Below are 14,787 nucleotides of genomic sequence, written 5' to 3' on the forward strand. Positions count from 1 at the left end.
GATTTTCTAATGTAAAGCACATACATCTAAAATTTTAATTTCTTAAACTGGCTATCCCTGGGAAAATAATTTATGTTACTCTCTGGTTTAAAGCCTTTAAAGACCTTACTTTATAGGACCTTCATGAATTCTTTCCTGCTAGTCTTATGTCCCTGCATTGCACTTTATATTCCAGTGCTGCTGACTTATTTGAGTTCATTCTCTCCTAGACTGTGACCTCTATGAGAAGACAGACGTTCCAGAACATCTCACAATACCTAGCATGTAATATGTCCTCATTAAAATTTTAATTTAATTGAATTCTAGTTGGAGAAATCTGGCCAAAACATGTTGACAGTGAGTAGATCTTTTCCACCTTCAGTGTATTTTAGACCAGAGCAGTGAAATTGGAGGTAAGGAGCAAATTAGAAGGTCAAAAAAATCCAGATTTTGTACAAACTCTGAATAGTTGAGTTCAATTCAGTGTGCATTTATTGAGTAATCAACATTTCCTGCTACTCATGGACTTCAGCAACTTGTGTACTTATCAAAGCCACATTGTTGACTATGTATAGAATGATGTAGGGATATAAGGAATATAAAAAATACTTCAACTATTCTGCTGAAGGTTTTGTTTTTCTGTTTTTAAATTTGGACTCCAGAGACAAATTGTAAAGACAAGAGCATGAGTATTTCAAGTTTCTTTTTGAGACCTGAGTCATAGATGTTGCATTTCAAGCCAAGTAAAGGTTTGATTACTTTACACTTCATGGCTTTTTAAAATTCCAGTTGCTATAACAACTTTGATATTTCTTTATTATTTTTAGCACTTCAGTTGCCATAACAGTAAGATATATTAAAAAATAGAAAATTTTATAAGGAAAAATCTCTTTCAATTAAAAGTGAATTTGTATCAACATTTTTTCCCTATAATGTGAATCATTACTTAAAATGTAATTGTGCTATTCTATTTTCATACAGTTTTAACAGTCTTTTGCAGGAGATGTTTTAAGGTTCAACTTTTTCTCTCTGTTTTTACTGTATGAAAATTAAAGATAGTGACTGTATTGAACCCGTTCTGTGAGATAATATTTGATGGGGTTTCATTGATACAAAAATCTTCTTAAATAGTTTAACTTCTAGATTTGTCATTTCATAAAGTAAGAAAAGAACATGTCTGATGAATAGCTCCTCCACAGAAGATACAAGAAAACTTGGCATTTCCTTTTTCCTGTGTGTTTTTAAGAGTACTTATCATATCTGTTGCCATACTGAAACAGTCACCACCTCCCTTATCTAGAAATAACTGACAGCTTAGTCCTGTGCTAAGGCACTTTAGTAAATAGAGCAGTTCTATTTACTTTTGAGACAAAATTCTCGTAAGTGTAGTGTCTGATATTTAAGCTTCTAGAAAATTAGAAGAGGAAGGAGGGGTACTGTATATTTGCTATGTAAATAGAGTCAGAAAATATAGGGAGCTGTATATTCTTTTCTAGATGCCCAGCTAGTTGTGGAAATTAAAGAGGCCTCTCTATATATATATGTCTATCTTTCTACATATACATGTGTATTGAATCCAGCAGTTACAAAGGCATGATTGTATCATAAGGCAGTGTTCTAATTGTTGTTAACAGTGATGACCCCAGCCCACCATGCTAACATTAAATTCTGTTCAGAATTCTTAGTTTAAGAAGGCAGAGGAGTAGATGATACTTCTTATAAAGATTTAAGTGTAAAATTTGATAAACAAAATTTTTAAAATTTAAAAAGAGAAATCCTCAATTATTTGGGAATCACAGGATCTGTGTTACTGAGGTTTTCATTGACTAAGGTTTGGTAATTATTATATTACTGTGTTTCTAATCAGAAATTTCCCAATATGCATAGTCAGGTTCAGACAATGTATTTCTTTTAAGAATATACTTTTAAAAAGGAATGTTAAGGGAATTGGCAACTCAATAGAATAGATTAATTTCCTAATCTCAACAGGTTAGTTGTGAGTGTAGTTTCTTAAGGAGAAATAATTAAAAAGCCAGTTGATAGTAAAGAATACGCTTACCTTACTATCATTGAGCTTTGAGTGAAAAACTGCTATGTGCTTTTCAGAGTTTATTTGTAATTTCTGATTAAACAACCAACTGTAAAAGGTGGATATTATTATGTCCATTTTACTCATGGAGAGGAAGACATACCCAAGGCCTTATAGTTAACCAGTGCTGCAGCCAATGTGCCAACCCAAATAGGGCTTATTCTAAAGCCTGTGCTCTCTTCTCCAGGTCAGTCTTTCCTTGTCTTCAAACTTAATAAATGATAATTACAGGTAAAACCATAACTTTGAGAAAATGGAAAGAAAGATTGTGTTGTACATGGTTTTATTTTATTGCTCTGTGTACTATTTTTGACCAATTAGATTTTAATGATTTATTTTATGTTTGAAGATTTTCCTCACTAAGAGTTAAACATAGATGTAAGTTAGTATTTTCTTTTTCCATTTTCCTTTGTGATTGATTACCAATAGTGCAACCTCTCAAAGATTTTGTTTCCTTGTCCAGTTGTCTTAGATCTCAGCTACTAAGGATGGGTTCAGGCTGTTGTAGAACTGGCATTTAATAAAAAGGATTTTCTTTCCCTGGCCCATGTGGCTCAGTTGCTTGAGTGTCATACCATGCACCAAAAGGTCGCCTGTTCAATTGTTGGTCAAGGCACATTCCTGGGTTACAGGCTTGATTCCCAGTAGGGGGCATACAGAAAGCAGCCGATCAATATTTCACTCTCACATCAGTGTTTCTCTCTCTCTTTCTCTCTCTCTCCCTCCCCCTCCTCCCTCTCCTTTCCTCTCTCTCTCAAATCAGTAAAAACATATGAAAAAATAAGAAGGCTTTTCTCACTCAGTGTCTCACTTGCATCTGGGCTGTTGTACCTGTGAGTACAAACAGTGAACCATGAGTCAGGTACCTTGATTTGGAGTGTGAAAGGCACAGGCCAGATGGACCTCTGTCCCACAGTATCTGCTCTTCTAGACCTTTCAGTAGCTCTCATTCTTGATGGGACATTTTTCCTTTTAAACATCAATATACAGGGATTGGCAAAAGTAGGTTAGTAATAATAAATAATACAATAATTAATAAATAACTAATAATACAAGAATAAACTCTGTTTCCTCTATTCACAACTGTAAACCTACTTCTGCCAACCCTTGTATATGATTTCCTGGCAGTACCTTAAAATTCACTCAGGTGATTTAAGGCTCTAATTTGGTGGTTTTACATAGAAATGGAGCACTTGAAACATGCAAGTGCAGTCATAGCTTTATCATTCTCTTTGGCTATCACTTATATGTAGCTGAAGTGCACAGATGTTAAATGTTACATTTTGATGAGTTTTCACATGTATGCATGAATGTGGCCCATAGCAATCGAAATGCAAAATGTTTCCATCATCCCTGAAAGTTTCCTTATACCTCTTGCCAGTCAACACACACACACACACACACACACACCCACACACACACACACACCCCCCCCCACCCCCCCCACCCCCCGAGGCAACTATGTTCTCAAGTTTTCCCTGCTCCCGAACTTCATCGTATGGACATATCAATATTTGTTTACCCATTCCCCTATTGATGGATGAATGGTTATATTCAGTTTTTGGCTATTAAAAATAAAGCTGCTATGTACATTTTTATGCAAGTTTCTTTTTAAATGGATATATGTTTTTGTTTCTATTGGGCAGATTTGATTAATATTATTAGAAACTCCTAAGCTCTTTTAAAGTTGGGCCATTTTACTTTACATGATGAGAGCTTCACTTGCTCTGCTTCCTTACCAACATTTAGTATTTGTTAATGTTTTAACATTAGCCACTCTGGTGGGCATATAATGGTATCTCATTGTAGTTTGCTTTTTCTTGATGACTGTTGATGCTCGGCACTTTTTCATTTTCTTAGTGGTCATATGTATATCTTACTTTGTGAAATGTCTATGCCGGTACGTTCCCTTTTTAAATTGGGCTATTTGCATTTTTATTAACAAATTATAGGAGTCAGTTATATAATTTGGAACACAAGTTCTTTGTTAGATATGTGTTTTGCTAATATTTTCTCCCAGCCTTTTGACTTGCTTATTGACTTTCTTAATATCTTTCAAAAATCATAATTTTGATTTTAAGTATAATTTATTAAATTTTTCTTTTATAGTTACTGTTTTTAGTATTCTAAGATATCTTTGTTTACTTTCATGTCATGCAGGTATTCTCCTGTTAGGATGTTTTCTTGTAGAAGCTATATATTTATAGTTTTAATTTTTATGTGTAGATCTATAATCATCTCAAATGTTTTTTGTGTATGGCATGAGGAAGGGTCTAAGTTCATTTTCCTCCAGATAGCAAATGTTTCTGCTGCAATCTACCGAAAAGATTTTCTTTTCTTCCGACTTGTTTTAGAGTCTGTTGAAAGTCGCTGGGTAAGTGTGGGTTTATTTTTGGACTCTATTCTTTTCCATGATCTGTGTATCCTTATGCCAGCCTTGATTACTTTGGCTTTAGAATAAGTTGAAACCAGTTTGCCAGTCTTCCAACTTTTTTTTATCCTTTCTCAAGATTGTTTCATCTCTCCTCAGCTCTTTAGGTTTACATGTACATTTTAGAAAAGCATTTTAGTGCTACAAATATCTGCTTGGATTTTAATTGGAATAGCAAATAAATCTATAGATCAATTTGAGAAAAACTGACATTCTTAACAATATTGAATCTTCTAACCCATAAAGATGATATATCTCATTATTTGCTTAGGACCTTTTAATTTTTCTTAATGACATCTTGTAGTGTGCAGGGTAGAGGTCTTAACACATATTTTACTGAATTTATTCATATTTTTCTGCTTTTGAGACTATTGTAAATGGCTTATTGTTTTAAAATTTTATGTACAATTGTGTGTTGCAAGTGCATAGAAATGCAGTCACTTTTGTATTATTGACCTTGTATTTTGACAAAGTTGCTCATTGCTTCTAATGTGTTTCTGGGTAGTTTTAAAAGTATTTCTTATATATACAGTTATGTCTTCCTTTCCTTGTATGGCTTAACTGTTCCTTTTTCTTGCCTGTTACACTGGCTGGGACCCCCTACAGTGTGGAGAGGTGGTGAGAGCAGGCTCCATCACCTTGCTTTCCTCTTGAGGAAAAAGCATTTAGTCTTGCACCATTAAATGGCACGTTAGCTGCAGGGCTCCCATGGAGTATTTCCCGGTTGAGGAAGTTTTCCAGGTTGTGGAAGTTTTCTTTTGTAGTGCTACTTACTTAACCTTTGTTAAATATTTTTAATTGTTAATAACTCACATTACAGTGAATTGAAGTTAACAATATAAACTTGTTTTTTGCCCTTGAGAGGTCACTAAATCAGTGGATTGTAATATGTGCTGTTTCAGTCTTTATTTTTTGTTAGTACTTAGACCACATTGCCTTGATACTATTAATACTACATTTGATAGTGCTATATTTAAAATATATTGATACTGCAATTTGCAGCATTCATAATTTTTAAAATAAGTAAATAATCATTATCTCTTTCTAGATGTGATTGTCAATACTCATATTGAACTCATTTAGGTAGTGGTATGAATGTTACCCTTAATTTGAATATATCAGAAGAGTAATCATTTTCCTCCTGCAGTTTGGTCATATATTTCATAGCTCTCTTGTGAAGCTTATGTCATACAAGGGATGGCAAGGAATTTTGTGTATTCTGAATTTCACAAAAACCGGTTATTAGTGTTTTTCTATCATTTTATAGACTTTTAAGCTTTTTTATATGATTTATATTGAAATTATATTGAATATTTACTTGTCCAACTCCTACTCTATACCTAACTCTGTAGTGTAGACTTGAGATATAATGAGGAACAAAATAGATGTTGCTTCTGTCATGGGGCTGGCAATCTAGTCAGGAAGACTCCACTGAATGAAATAGATGCTTATAGCTATGATCAGTGTGGAGTCTGGTGGAGTCTGGGAATTCAAGGAAGTTTTCCCTGAGGAGGTGGTATTTGAACTGAAACCTGAAGATTACACCTGAATTAACTAACAGAAGAGTGATGGCATAGTAAGCAGCAGGTACAGACGACCTAGGCAGCAGGGAACATAGCACATATACGTGGGACTGGGGAGGGGTGAAGTAGGGGGAGGCAGAGCCAGTTTAGCTCATCCTAAACAATATATAGAAGTAAGATTGGATAGATATATGGAAACTGGATTTTATAGGATCTGTTAGGACTTTTTTTCTAAGGGCAGTGTCAAACCACTGAACTATTTTAAACAGGGGAGTGGTACAATCTGGTTTGCATTTTGGAAAGAATATTCTTTCTGTTTTGTGCATAATGGATTGAAAAGAGGCTACAGACAATTCAGGAAGCCACTGTGGTAGTCCACACATGAGGCTAGCTTGCTTAGGGTAGTGACAGTGGTGATGGAGAAAAGTTAACCAATGGGAGGAATAGTAGAAGAAATAGTTAAAATCTGAATGCATACATCTTTGGCACATTTAAGAAATATATTTTAAAACCTTTTACTGTATTCTTTATTTGTTTACTTTTTAATATATTAGTTGTGTAGTTCTCCTTGATAGTCATTGCCTACTTCTATTTACCATTGATGGCTAATGTCCTCCTTGCTTTTCTGTTTAGAGCCTATTGAGTAGTTGTTTGAATTGCTTAGATGTTTAATAATAATGAGGAAATATTGATACATATAAAAGAATCTATAAAACATCTTTAAGGTATAAATGAAAAAAAACGCAAACACCTGTAATGTATCATCTCATAAAGTTATATAGTTTTAGTTGTTAGAAGTAATTCTGGAGGAGTCCCAAATAATGATTCCTCTTAGAGATTTCTAAGCATCCATCAGTTGAAATGAGAGGAAGGGTAATGACTGTATTAAGAATGGCAATAATCAAACACCTAATGACCCTGAAAATGGAGAGAATTATGCCTAATGTAAAAACAAAGAATGCTTTATGTAATGAGCTATGTAGATATATCATATTAATGCTCTTTTGTTATTAGAGCTTCACATTATAAATTAGTTCCCATTATAATGAGATCAGAAAAAAGGGTGGAAAGAAAGAAAAGTGAGGGGCTATTAAAAAGAGTCAATCTCTAAAAAGAAGAAAATTACCTTGTTAGAACTTCTGAAACTTTTTGGTGGAAGTTGGTGAAAGGAAAGAAAGAAGGTGAGTGGGTCAAGGCACTGCTCCTTGAGCTTTCTTCTCATATTGTCATGTACCTTTGAAGGCATATACAATTATGTGTTATTTACAGCATTCTTACACTCAAATCCCTGCCTATGATTTTTGGGAAATAAATGTGGTTTAGAGATCTACTGTTTGAATTTCCTAAATGAGATTTTTTTATTTATTTTTTTGCCATGTCCCTAATTTTAGAAAAATTACAATTCAAAACTGTCTTAAAAATGTGTAAAGTCTATACTTTAAAAATGATTTGTTTGGATTTGGGTGACTTGATGTAGTTTTAATGATTGATAGTGTTTTATTTTTTAATGGTTTTGTAGTAAAACTTAGTGTTTAACTCTTCTTTGTATGGAATGTGGGACCTGTCTATATTTATGAATATTTATCTAATGTAATTTTAATAGTATTATTATTGTAAAAGAGAATTAGTTAAATCAAATCTTGTATGATATTAATACTTTTAGGTATTCCTAAAAGTCAAAATGCTTTCTTATAAAATAGGACTTTTCTAGCCTTTTAACAAGTTGGCATATAATTGACATACAATATCCTATTAGTTTCAGATATACATCATAGTGATTATATATATATATATATATATATATATATATATATATATATATTAGAAATGATTCCAATGGTAAGCCTACTTACCATCTCTCATTACACAAAGTTATGACAATATTTTTAACTCTATTTCCTATGCTGTACATATGTCCTCATAACTTATTTATTTCATAACTGGAAGTTTGAACCTCATAATCCCCTCTACCAATTTTGTGTTCCCCCCAACCGCTCCCCTATGGTAACCAACAGTTTGTTTCCTATAGCTATGAGTCTGTTTCTGTTTTGTTTGTTTGTTTTGTTTTTTAGATTCCACATATAATTGAAATCACATGGTATTTATCTTTCTCTGTCTGACGTATTTCACTTAGCATAATACCCTCTAAGTCTATCCATGTTGTTACCAATGGCAGAATTTCATTTTTTATGGCTGCGTAGTATTCCGTTGTATATATACATCACATATTATTATTCATTCATCTATCGATGGACACTTAGGTTGCTTCTATATCTTGACTATTGTAGAAAATGCTGCACTGAACATAGGGGTGCATATATGTCTTTGAATTCGTGTTTTTATTTTCTTTGGATGCACCCCCATGTTCACTGCAGCATTATTTACATTAGCCTTTTTGTATTACATTTAAATATTTAGTTTCAAACCTCGACATAATTCTCATTCTAAGATTGTTATTCTAACTTGTTTTATAAATTTTTCTGGTAATGAGAAATGCACTTCCATTCTTTTTACCTAAAACCCTGAAGATTTTAGCAATAATAGGGTCTTCCTGAAAGGCATTCAACATGAAGGAAAGAATAGGGCTTCTGTCTTTACAAATTGTTGTTTGAAATCCAAAAGAATTCTTCTTGGACATTTCCTGACTATCAGCCATTGGTGAAAAGGAGAGAGGAAAGGATGGGATTCATCAATATGGCGTTAAATAATGACAATTTTGACCTGTTTCAATCCTAGATCCATGACTCTGTAATAGTAGGCAAGTTAAACTTACCTTTTCTAGTACCCACTTTCTTCCCTTGGAAAATGATAATGATGGTACTTACTTTGTAGAAAGTTAAGTTTTTATAGAGAAAAAAAAGCACATAGCATAATGGTTAGCACATAGAATGTGTTCAGCAAATATTAGTTATCTTCCATTCTCATCTTAATTTCTCTAATTTAATTCTGAAATAATTGGTAAATTAGTTCTAAGTCACTTTTAAGAAAAGTGCCTACCCCATAAGAATGTTTAAAATAGTGAATGTTTATTGATAGTACGTCAAAATAAGTGGAAATGTTTTTAACCTCCATCAAATAAATGAGCTTAATTTACTTTCTTTGAAGTTGGGTATGGGTAGCTCAGGTACTATATGACAAAGTTCTTTGACTCTCTGAATCTTTTTCATGTTAGGATAAAAAGTGGACTAAACAAGCATTCGGCTTATTTTTATTACTCTTCTGAGGTCATATTTGACCTTAAATATTTTCCCAAATAGATTTTAGTATATAGGTTTGTACAGTTAACTACAGCAAATTCAGCAATTTAGTGTGGGTGTGGCAGGGACTTGAGAGATCATTAAGTGATTTTTAACGTCTATTAAAATATAATTATAGAGAATAAAAATAGTAGCTATATCATTTGAGTTCATGAAGACTTAGCTGATTTTTAATAATTAATAAGTTTTTTCTGCCAATGAGCATTAGATTACTGCTGACTTTTTAATGTCATAGCACCTTGTGGTAGTTTCTCTGCAGGGTTTAAAGATGTATCCCAGTTTTGTTTTCTTTTTCTGGTTCTGCCCATAGGAAATAATCTTTGCAAATGCTATAGGGAGAATATCTCCAAAAGTCCATATATGCCATTAACATGTTATGAGGATCGGTCAGTCCCATTGTCTTCTTTTGTCAATCTTGATCGGAGCATGCTGAGTAAGTCTATAAGCCTGCATGTGCCTGGCAACTGTTACCTAGTGACAGTTTCAGCTGCAGTAGCCATTGGCTGTGCTGTTGATTGGGGCAGGAGGACCGAGTCACCTTTCTGATGGTGAGTTCTTCTGCATCAGCTCAGGGTGAGGAGGAGGAGCCGGGCTCCGGCTCAGGTGGAGGCAGTGATGCCGAGCGACTGTGAAGAATATCCCGGCAGCATCCTGGGAGCTGCATCGCAGTGAGTCGGACTTCTGAAGCCAGCAGCCCAGCCGAGCAGCTGAGAGTGAATGTAGGTGAGAAGCACTGCCTTATTCCTGTAACAAGAGAACTACTTTGTGACAAGTGAAGCTGGGAATGTGCAAGGAGGAGTATCTTGTGGCTGTTTTAAAAGAAGGACTTCCCTGCATGACTTGGTGATGCACGAGAAAATAAGTTTCAGAAGAGTGCTGCTGCATTGTTCCTGAGGAAGTCTGTATTTTTACTGCATGGCATTTCTTCAAAAGGTGTGACGACAAAGGCTGACAAGCAACTCTCCGAAATGCCTGTACTTTAAAAAAGACTCTTGACAATGCTAACCTTGGACCAGAACGACCTTCGAAGCCTTTTGGGTGGATTCTATCCTGCCAGCCTTTCAGTATTTCAGACTCTAGGATTTAAACTCATCTTGATGTGTTAGAGGTATTTTAAAACAAGACCATCTTACTACCTACCTAATGGCCCCTGTGTTAATTGAGCGCTTGCTCAAAATAGAACGCAGAAATAGAAGAGACATTTTAAAAAACATATGGCTGCTACATAACTGCAAATATAACAAACAAGGTAATTTTCTACTTTCAGAAGATTTAGTTGAAATAATGATTTCATGTGTTAATCATCTAATTAAAATAGAAAAGGTAGAGAAATATAGATTATGATGCCTACTAGAAATACCTAAGTAAATAATGGCAGCATTTCTAGTCAAGTAAGCTCAAAATAGATAGGAAAGTTTCTGTTGTCTAAATTTCATATAAATTCACATATATGTGTGAGATATAGGTGTGGTTGCAAGGTGAGCAATAACTTTGAGCTATATATTTTATGATCATGCTTCATTGTAAGGAAGGTGGCATATCAGAAATGAAAGTTAATGATGCTGAAATTAATAGCAAAATGATTTATTTTTCTTTTGAAAAGGAAGAAGTATAAATTACATTGTTGATGGTAGCACCAGTAATTGTAATAGATCAAAACTGTTTTCTTCTGAATGCTTAAAAAATGCATGCAGAATGAAAAGTTTATCATATTTTGTCAGGTGTTAACCCATTGCCTATTATCTCCCCTACTGAAAATATGTGTGTGTTTTCTCATGAAAGCTATATGGCAATCTGGAGTCTGTTACCTCTGTTCTGCTCCTTTGTGCCCAAATCAGATGAGTCGTTTGGAATTAACCTTTTCGGGAAAGGGGGTGGTGGTGGCGGTTCTTAGCTTTTTAAAGAAATGAGAGAGAAATGGATCATAAAATTGACCCACCAGCCTCAGACCCTCAGTTGAGCCCAAAGACACTCTGTTACCATGAACTTTTTCTTAGCTTTCTAACCAAATCTGAGATCTTAGTTATTTAAATTCTAAAATATGAATCCACTTCTTATGGTAGATGAAACAGGAAGCCTGAGACAATTTCCGACTTTTCTTTTCTCATTCTTTCTAGTTGATCCTTAAGAAACAGCCTTTCTGAGGAGGACAGACAGCCCACAGAAGCTTTTCTTCCCATGGCAGTTGATTTTTTCCCCCAGATTCAATTTTTTATAGCACAATATAATCCATTTTCTCTAGAAGTGCCTTGTGTTGGCAAAAAGTTGTTTGAGACCACCAGAGGAAGCTAGTGGGTGACCTTTTTTCCACCTCCTTAGTAGCTTATTCCCCTCCCTTTCCCCCCAAAGCTGAGGTGTGTCACTGCTGCACTGAGGCTGATGAAGAGACTTGAGTCCTCTCTGGGATGCTCAGCTGTGACAGAAGCACTGCCAACATCTCCCGAAGCTGATCCTGAGACACTCAGGTGCAGAGTGGAACAGATGCTGGCAGGGCACTGGCTTGCTGTAGCCAAGGCTGCAGGTTGCTTCAATTGCAAGCCATGAATGAATCCAGGTGGACTGAATGGAGGATCCTGAACCTGAGCAGTGGCCCTGTGAATGTGTCCGAGCGTCACTCCTGCCCACTTGGATTTGGCCACTACAGTGCTGTGGACATTTGCATCTTTGAGACAGTTGTTATTGTCTTGCTGACATTTCTGATCATTGCTGGGAACTTAACGGTCATCTTTGTCTTTCACTGTGCTCCACTTCTACACCATTATACCACCAGCTACTTCATCCAGACGATGGCATATGCTGATCTTTTCGTTGGAGTTAGCTGCTTGGTTCCTACTCTCTCACTTCTCCACTACTCCACAGGTATCCACGAGTCATTGACTTGCCAGGTTTTTGGATATATCATCTCGGTTTTAAAAAGTGTTTCTATGGCATGTCTTGCTTGCATAAGTGTGGATCGCTATCTGGCAATCACCAAGCCTCTCTCCTACAATCAACTGGTCACCCCTTGTCGACTGAGAATTTGCATCATTTTAATCTGGATCTACTCCTGCATAATTTTCTTGCCTTCTTTCTTTGGCTGGGGGAAACCTGGTTACCACGGTGACATTTTTGAATGGTGTGCCACCTCTTGGCTCACCAGTGCCTATTTTACTGGCTTTATTGTTTGTTTACTTTATGCTCCTGCTGCCTTTGTTGTCTGCTTCACTTACTTCCACATTTTCAAAATTTGCCGGCAGCACACCAAAGAGATACATGACCGGAGGGCCCGGTTTCCTAGCCACGAGGTGGATGCCTCTGGAGAGACAGGACACAGCCCTGACCGTCGCTACGCCATGGTCCTGTTTCGGATAACAAGTGTATTTTACATGCTGTGGCTCCCCTACATTATTTACTTCCTTCTGGAAAGTTCCAGAGTCTTAGACAATCCAACACTGTCATTCCTAACAACTTGGCTGGCTATAAGTAATAGTTTTTGTAACTGTGTAATATACAGCCTTTCCAACAGTGTTTTCCGGCTAGGCCTCCGAAGGCTGTCCGAGACAATGTGCACATCTTGCATGTGTCTGAAGGAGCAGGACACACGAGACCCCAAGCCCAGGAAACGTGCTAATTCCTGCTCCATTTGAAGAGAACTGCTTAGTAAATCAAGTGTAACTGACAGTGGTTTTGGATCATAGTCTTGATTCGTCTGGAAATTTGCCACTAGAGAAATATTTACTTGAATAGTTGACTATGAGATGGAAGGGACTAAAGGTTTCGGGTTTTTTTTTCTTTTTTCATGGAGGAAAAAACTAAAGGAATGGATGTATAGAAAGTAATCTCATGAAATAATTATAGCATGTGAGTATCAGTATGCAGTAATAGGAAATGTTTAGTGCTGAGAATGACAAAAGTGTTTCAGATCTGCCACAGGATGTGAGCAAAGCCCCTTGGTGTCTGTTTCTCTGACCAAACTCTCTCCTCTGTCTTTGTCTCTTATTCTGTCTCTGTCTCTGTCTCTCTCACTCTCATTTTGTCTGTGGAAATTACTTACATCAATTACCCTCTATAGAAAACTGCTACATATTATATATGTGGCAAAGTATAATCTTTGGCATCAAAGTGTACTTTTAGACTCACTGATCTGAAATCCGTAAGTGGTCTATCATGGATGCAGAGTAAACATTGTATGTTAGTACCTGCCACACAACCCTTTTGCTTGTGTTTTTATAATTTCTGCAGCACACATTTTCTGCCGTGAGCAAAAAGAAACAGTATTTTTATTTCATCAGGGTAAAATGATGCTCCTCACCCCTCCTTCCTGACAGCCTGCTGTATTTCCCTCCATCTGCGTCCTTTGGTACCTTAATCAAGAAGTGTCTTAGCTAATGAAAGATTCTACTATACAAAGCAATCATAATGTTAAATAATTTATTCCTTCCAACAAAGCAATCGATAGCCTGTTTGAGATGTTGTGTTAAGTATTTTTAATGGCTTTTGGAAACATTTTTTTCTGGTTCCTTTTAAATTCTTTCACGTTCCCAAAGTGCTGTCCTTTTTGTTATAGTAAAGCTTTGTTTTCCTTTAAGACAATCCACAAATAATTCTAATGCGGATGCAGAGTACTCACCGGAAGTGAGGCATCTCTCTTAAAGCTACCAGGTGTGTCTTTTTTTTTTTTTTTTAAAGAGTAAAATATTGACCTTTTTGTGTTAGGGCTACAAAACTTACTGTTCTGTCCACTAACCATTTGTGTGATATGCACTTGCACATAGTATATTTTTTACAACAAAGAAAATGTAAATTATGTTATCTGTGCCTAATGATTTCTTAGCACAATATATAGATCAGTGTTGCTTAAGTCACCAACATTGGGAAAAAATATACAAAAACTTCTTTTAAGAGAAAAATACTTTAGTGTAGTTGTTATTTAGATATTTATATTAGACCAAGCTGTATTCTTAGTACTGCTGAGAATATAATATACTTAGTTATGAATACAGGTAACAGCTTTCAGTATTTTCTTTTGTAATGATCTGTTTTCATATTCAGAGGTTAAATTAGCTTATTTTTTAGTGTGCTACATGGAATTGTGTAATAAATTGTCAGGGGTTTAGATGTAGCAAAATGGCATTTGGGAATTAGTAGTGACGCAGGTGTGAGTGGTAAAACATCTAAATCTTACTTTTTTACCATAATTTTCCTGCCTGACAGATATTTTAAAATTTATATCAAACTACTGAGTATTTTTCTTCTCAGCATTTTTGGTTTGTTTGTTTCATGAAATGCATTAGTGAAATGTGCCTATGGAAGCCAACCATGTTGCACACCGGTGGTTTGACTTCACAGGTCCTCTAATAGAAATGTCATCATTTTATTGAGGTTGTTCTGAACCCCTGTGTATTTTTAAACATGTAAGAAAGGTTTAAAATAAAGAATAAAATAGTATTCTATATATCAAAATCAGACTTTGCTTCAGTTTAATAAAATACTTAACTTGGAACAAGAGTTTACTTCTTTGGGATCAAA

At 35.4% G+C, this 14,787-nt stretch overlaps 2 protein-coding genes across 2 annotated transcripts in view; both read left to right on the top strand.

Moving 5' to 3' along the window:
* The window catches only part of RABGAP1L (RAB GTPase activating protein 1 like), a 368,977-nt gene that overhangs the window by 115,359 nt on the left and 238,831 nt on the right, over positions 1-14,787 (top strand). The window lies entirely within an intron of this gene.
* GPR52 (G protein-coupled receptor 52) lies at positions 11,718-13,920 on the top strand. The gene has a single exon (XM_016221411.2). It carries the CDS (start codon positions 11,820-11,822, stop codon positions 12,903-12,905), a length of 1,086 nt encoding a protein of 361 aa, XP_016076897.1. The 5' UTR covers positions 11,718-11,819; the 3' UTR covers positions 12,906-13,920.

Source organism: Miniopterus natalensis, chromosome 19 (assembly GCF_054644295.1).
Source record: "Miniopterus natalensis isolate mMinNat1 chromosome 19, mMinNat1.hap1, whole genome shotgun sequence".
Classification (NCBI taxonomy): domain Eukaryota; kingdom Metazoa; phylum Chordata; class Mammalia; order Chiroptera; family Miniopteridae; genus Miniopterus; species Miniopterus natalensis.

Coding starts and splice junctions, on each gene's coding strand:
- GPR52 (XM_016221411.2), top strand. CDS start 11,820: ATGAATGAATCCAGGTGGACTGAATGGAGGATCCTGAACCTGAGCAGT.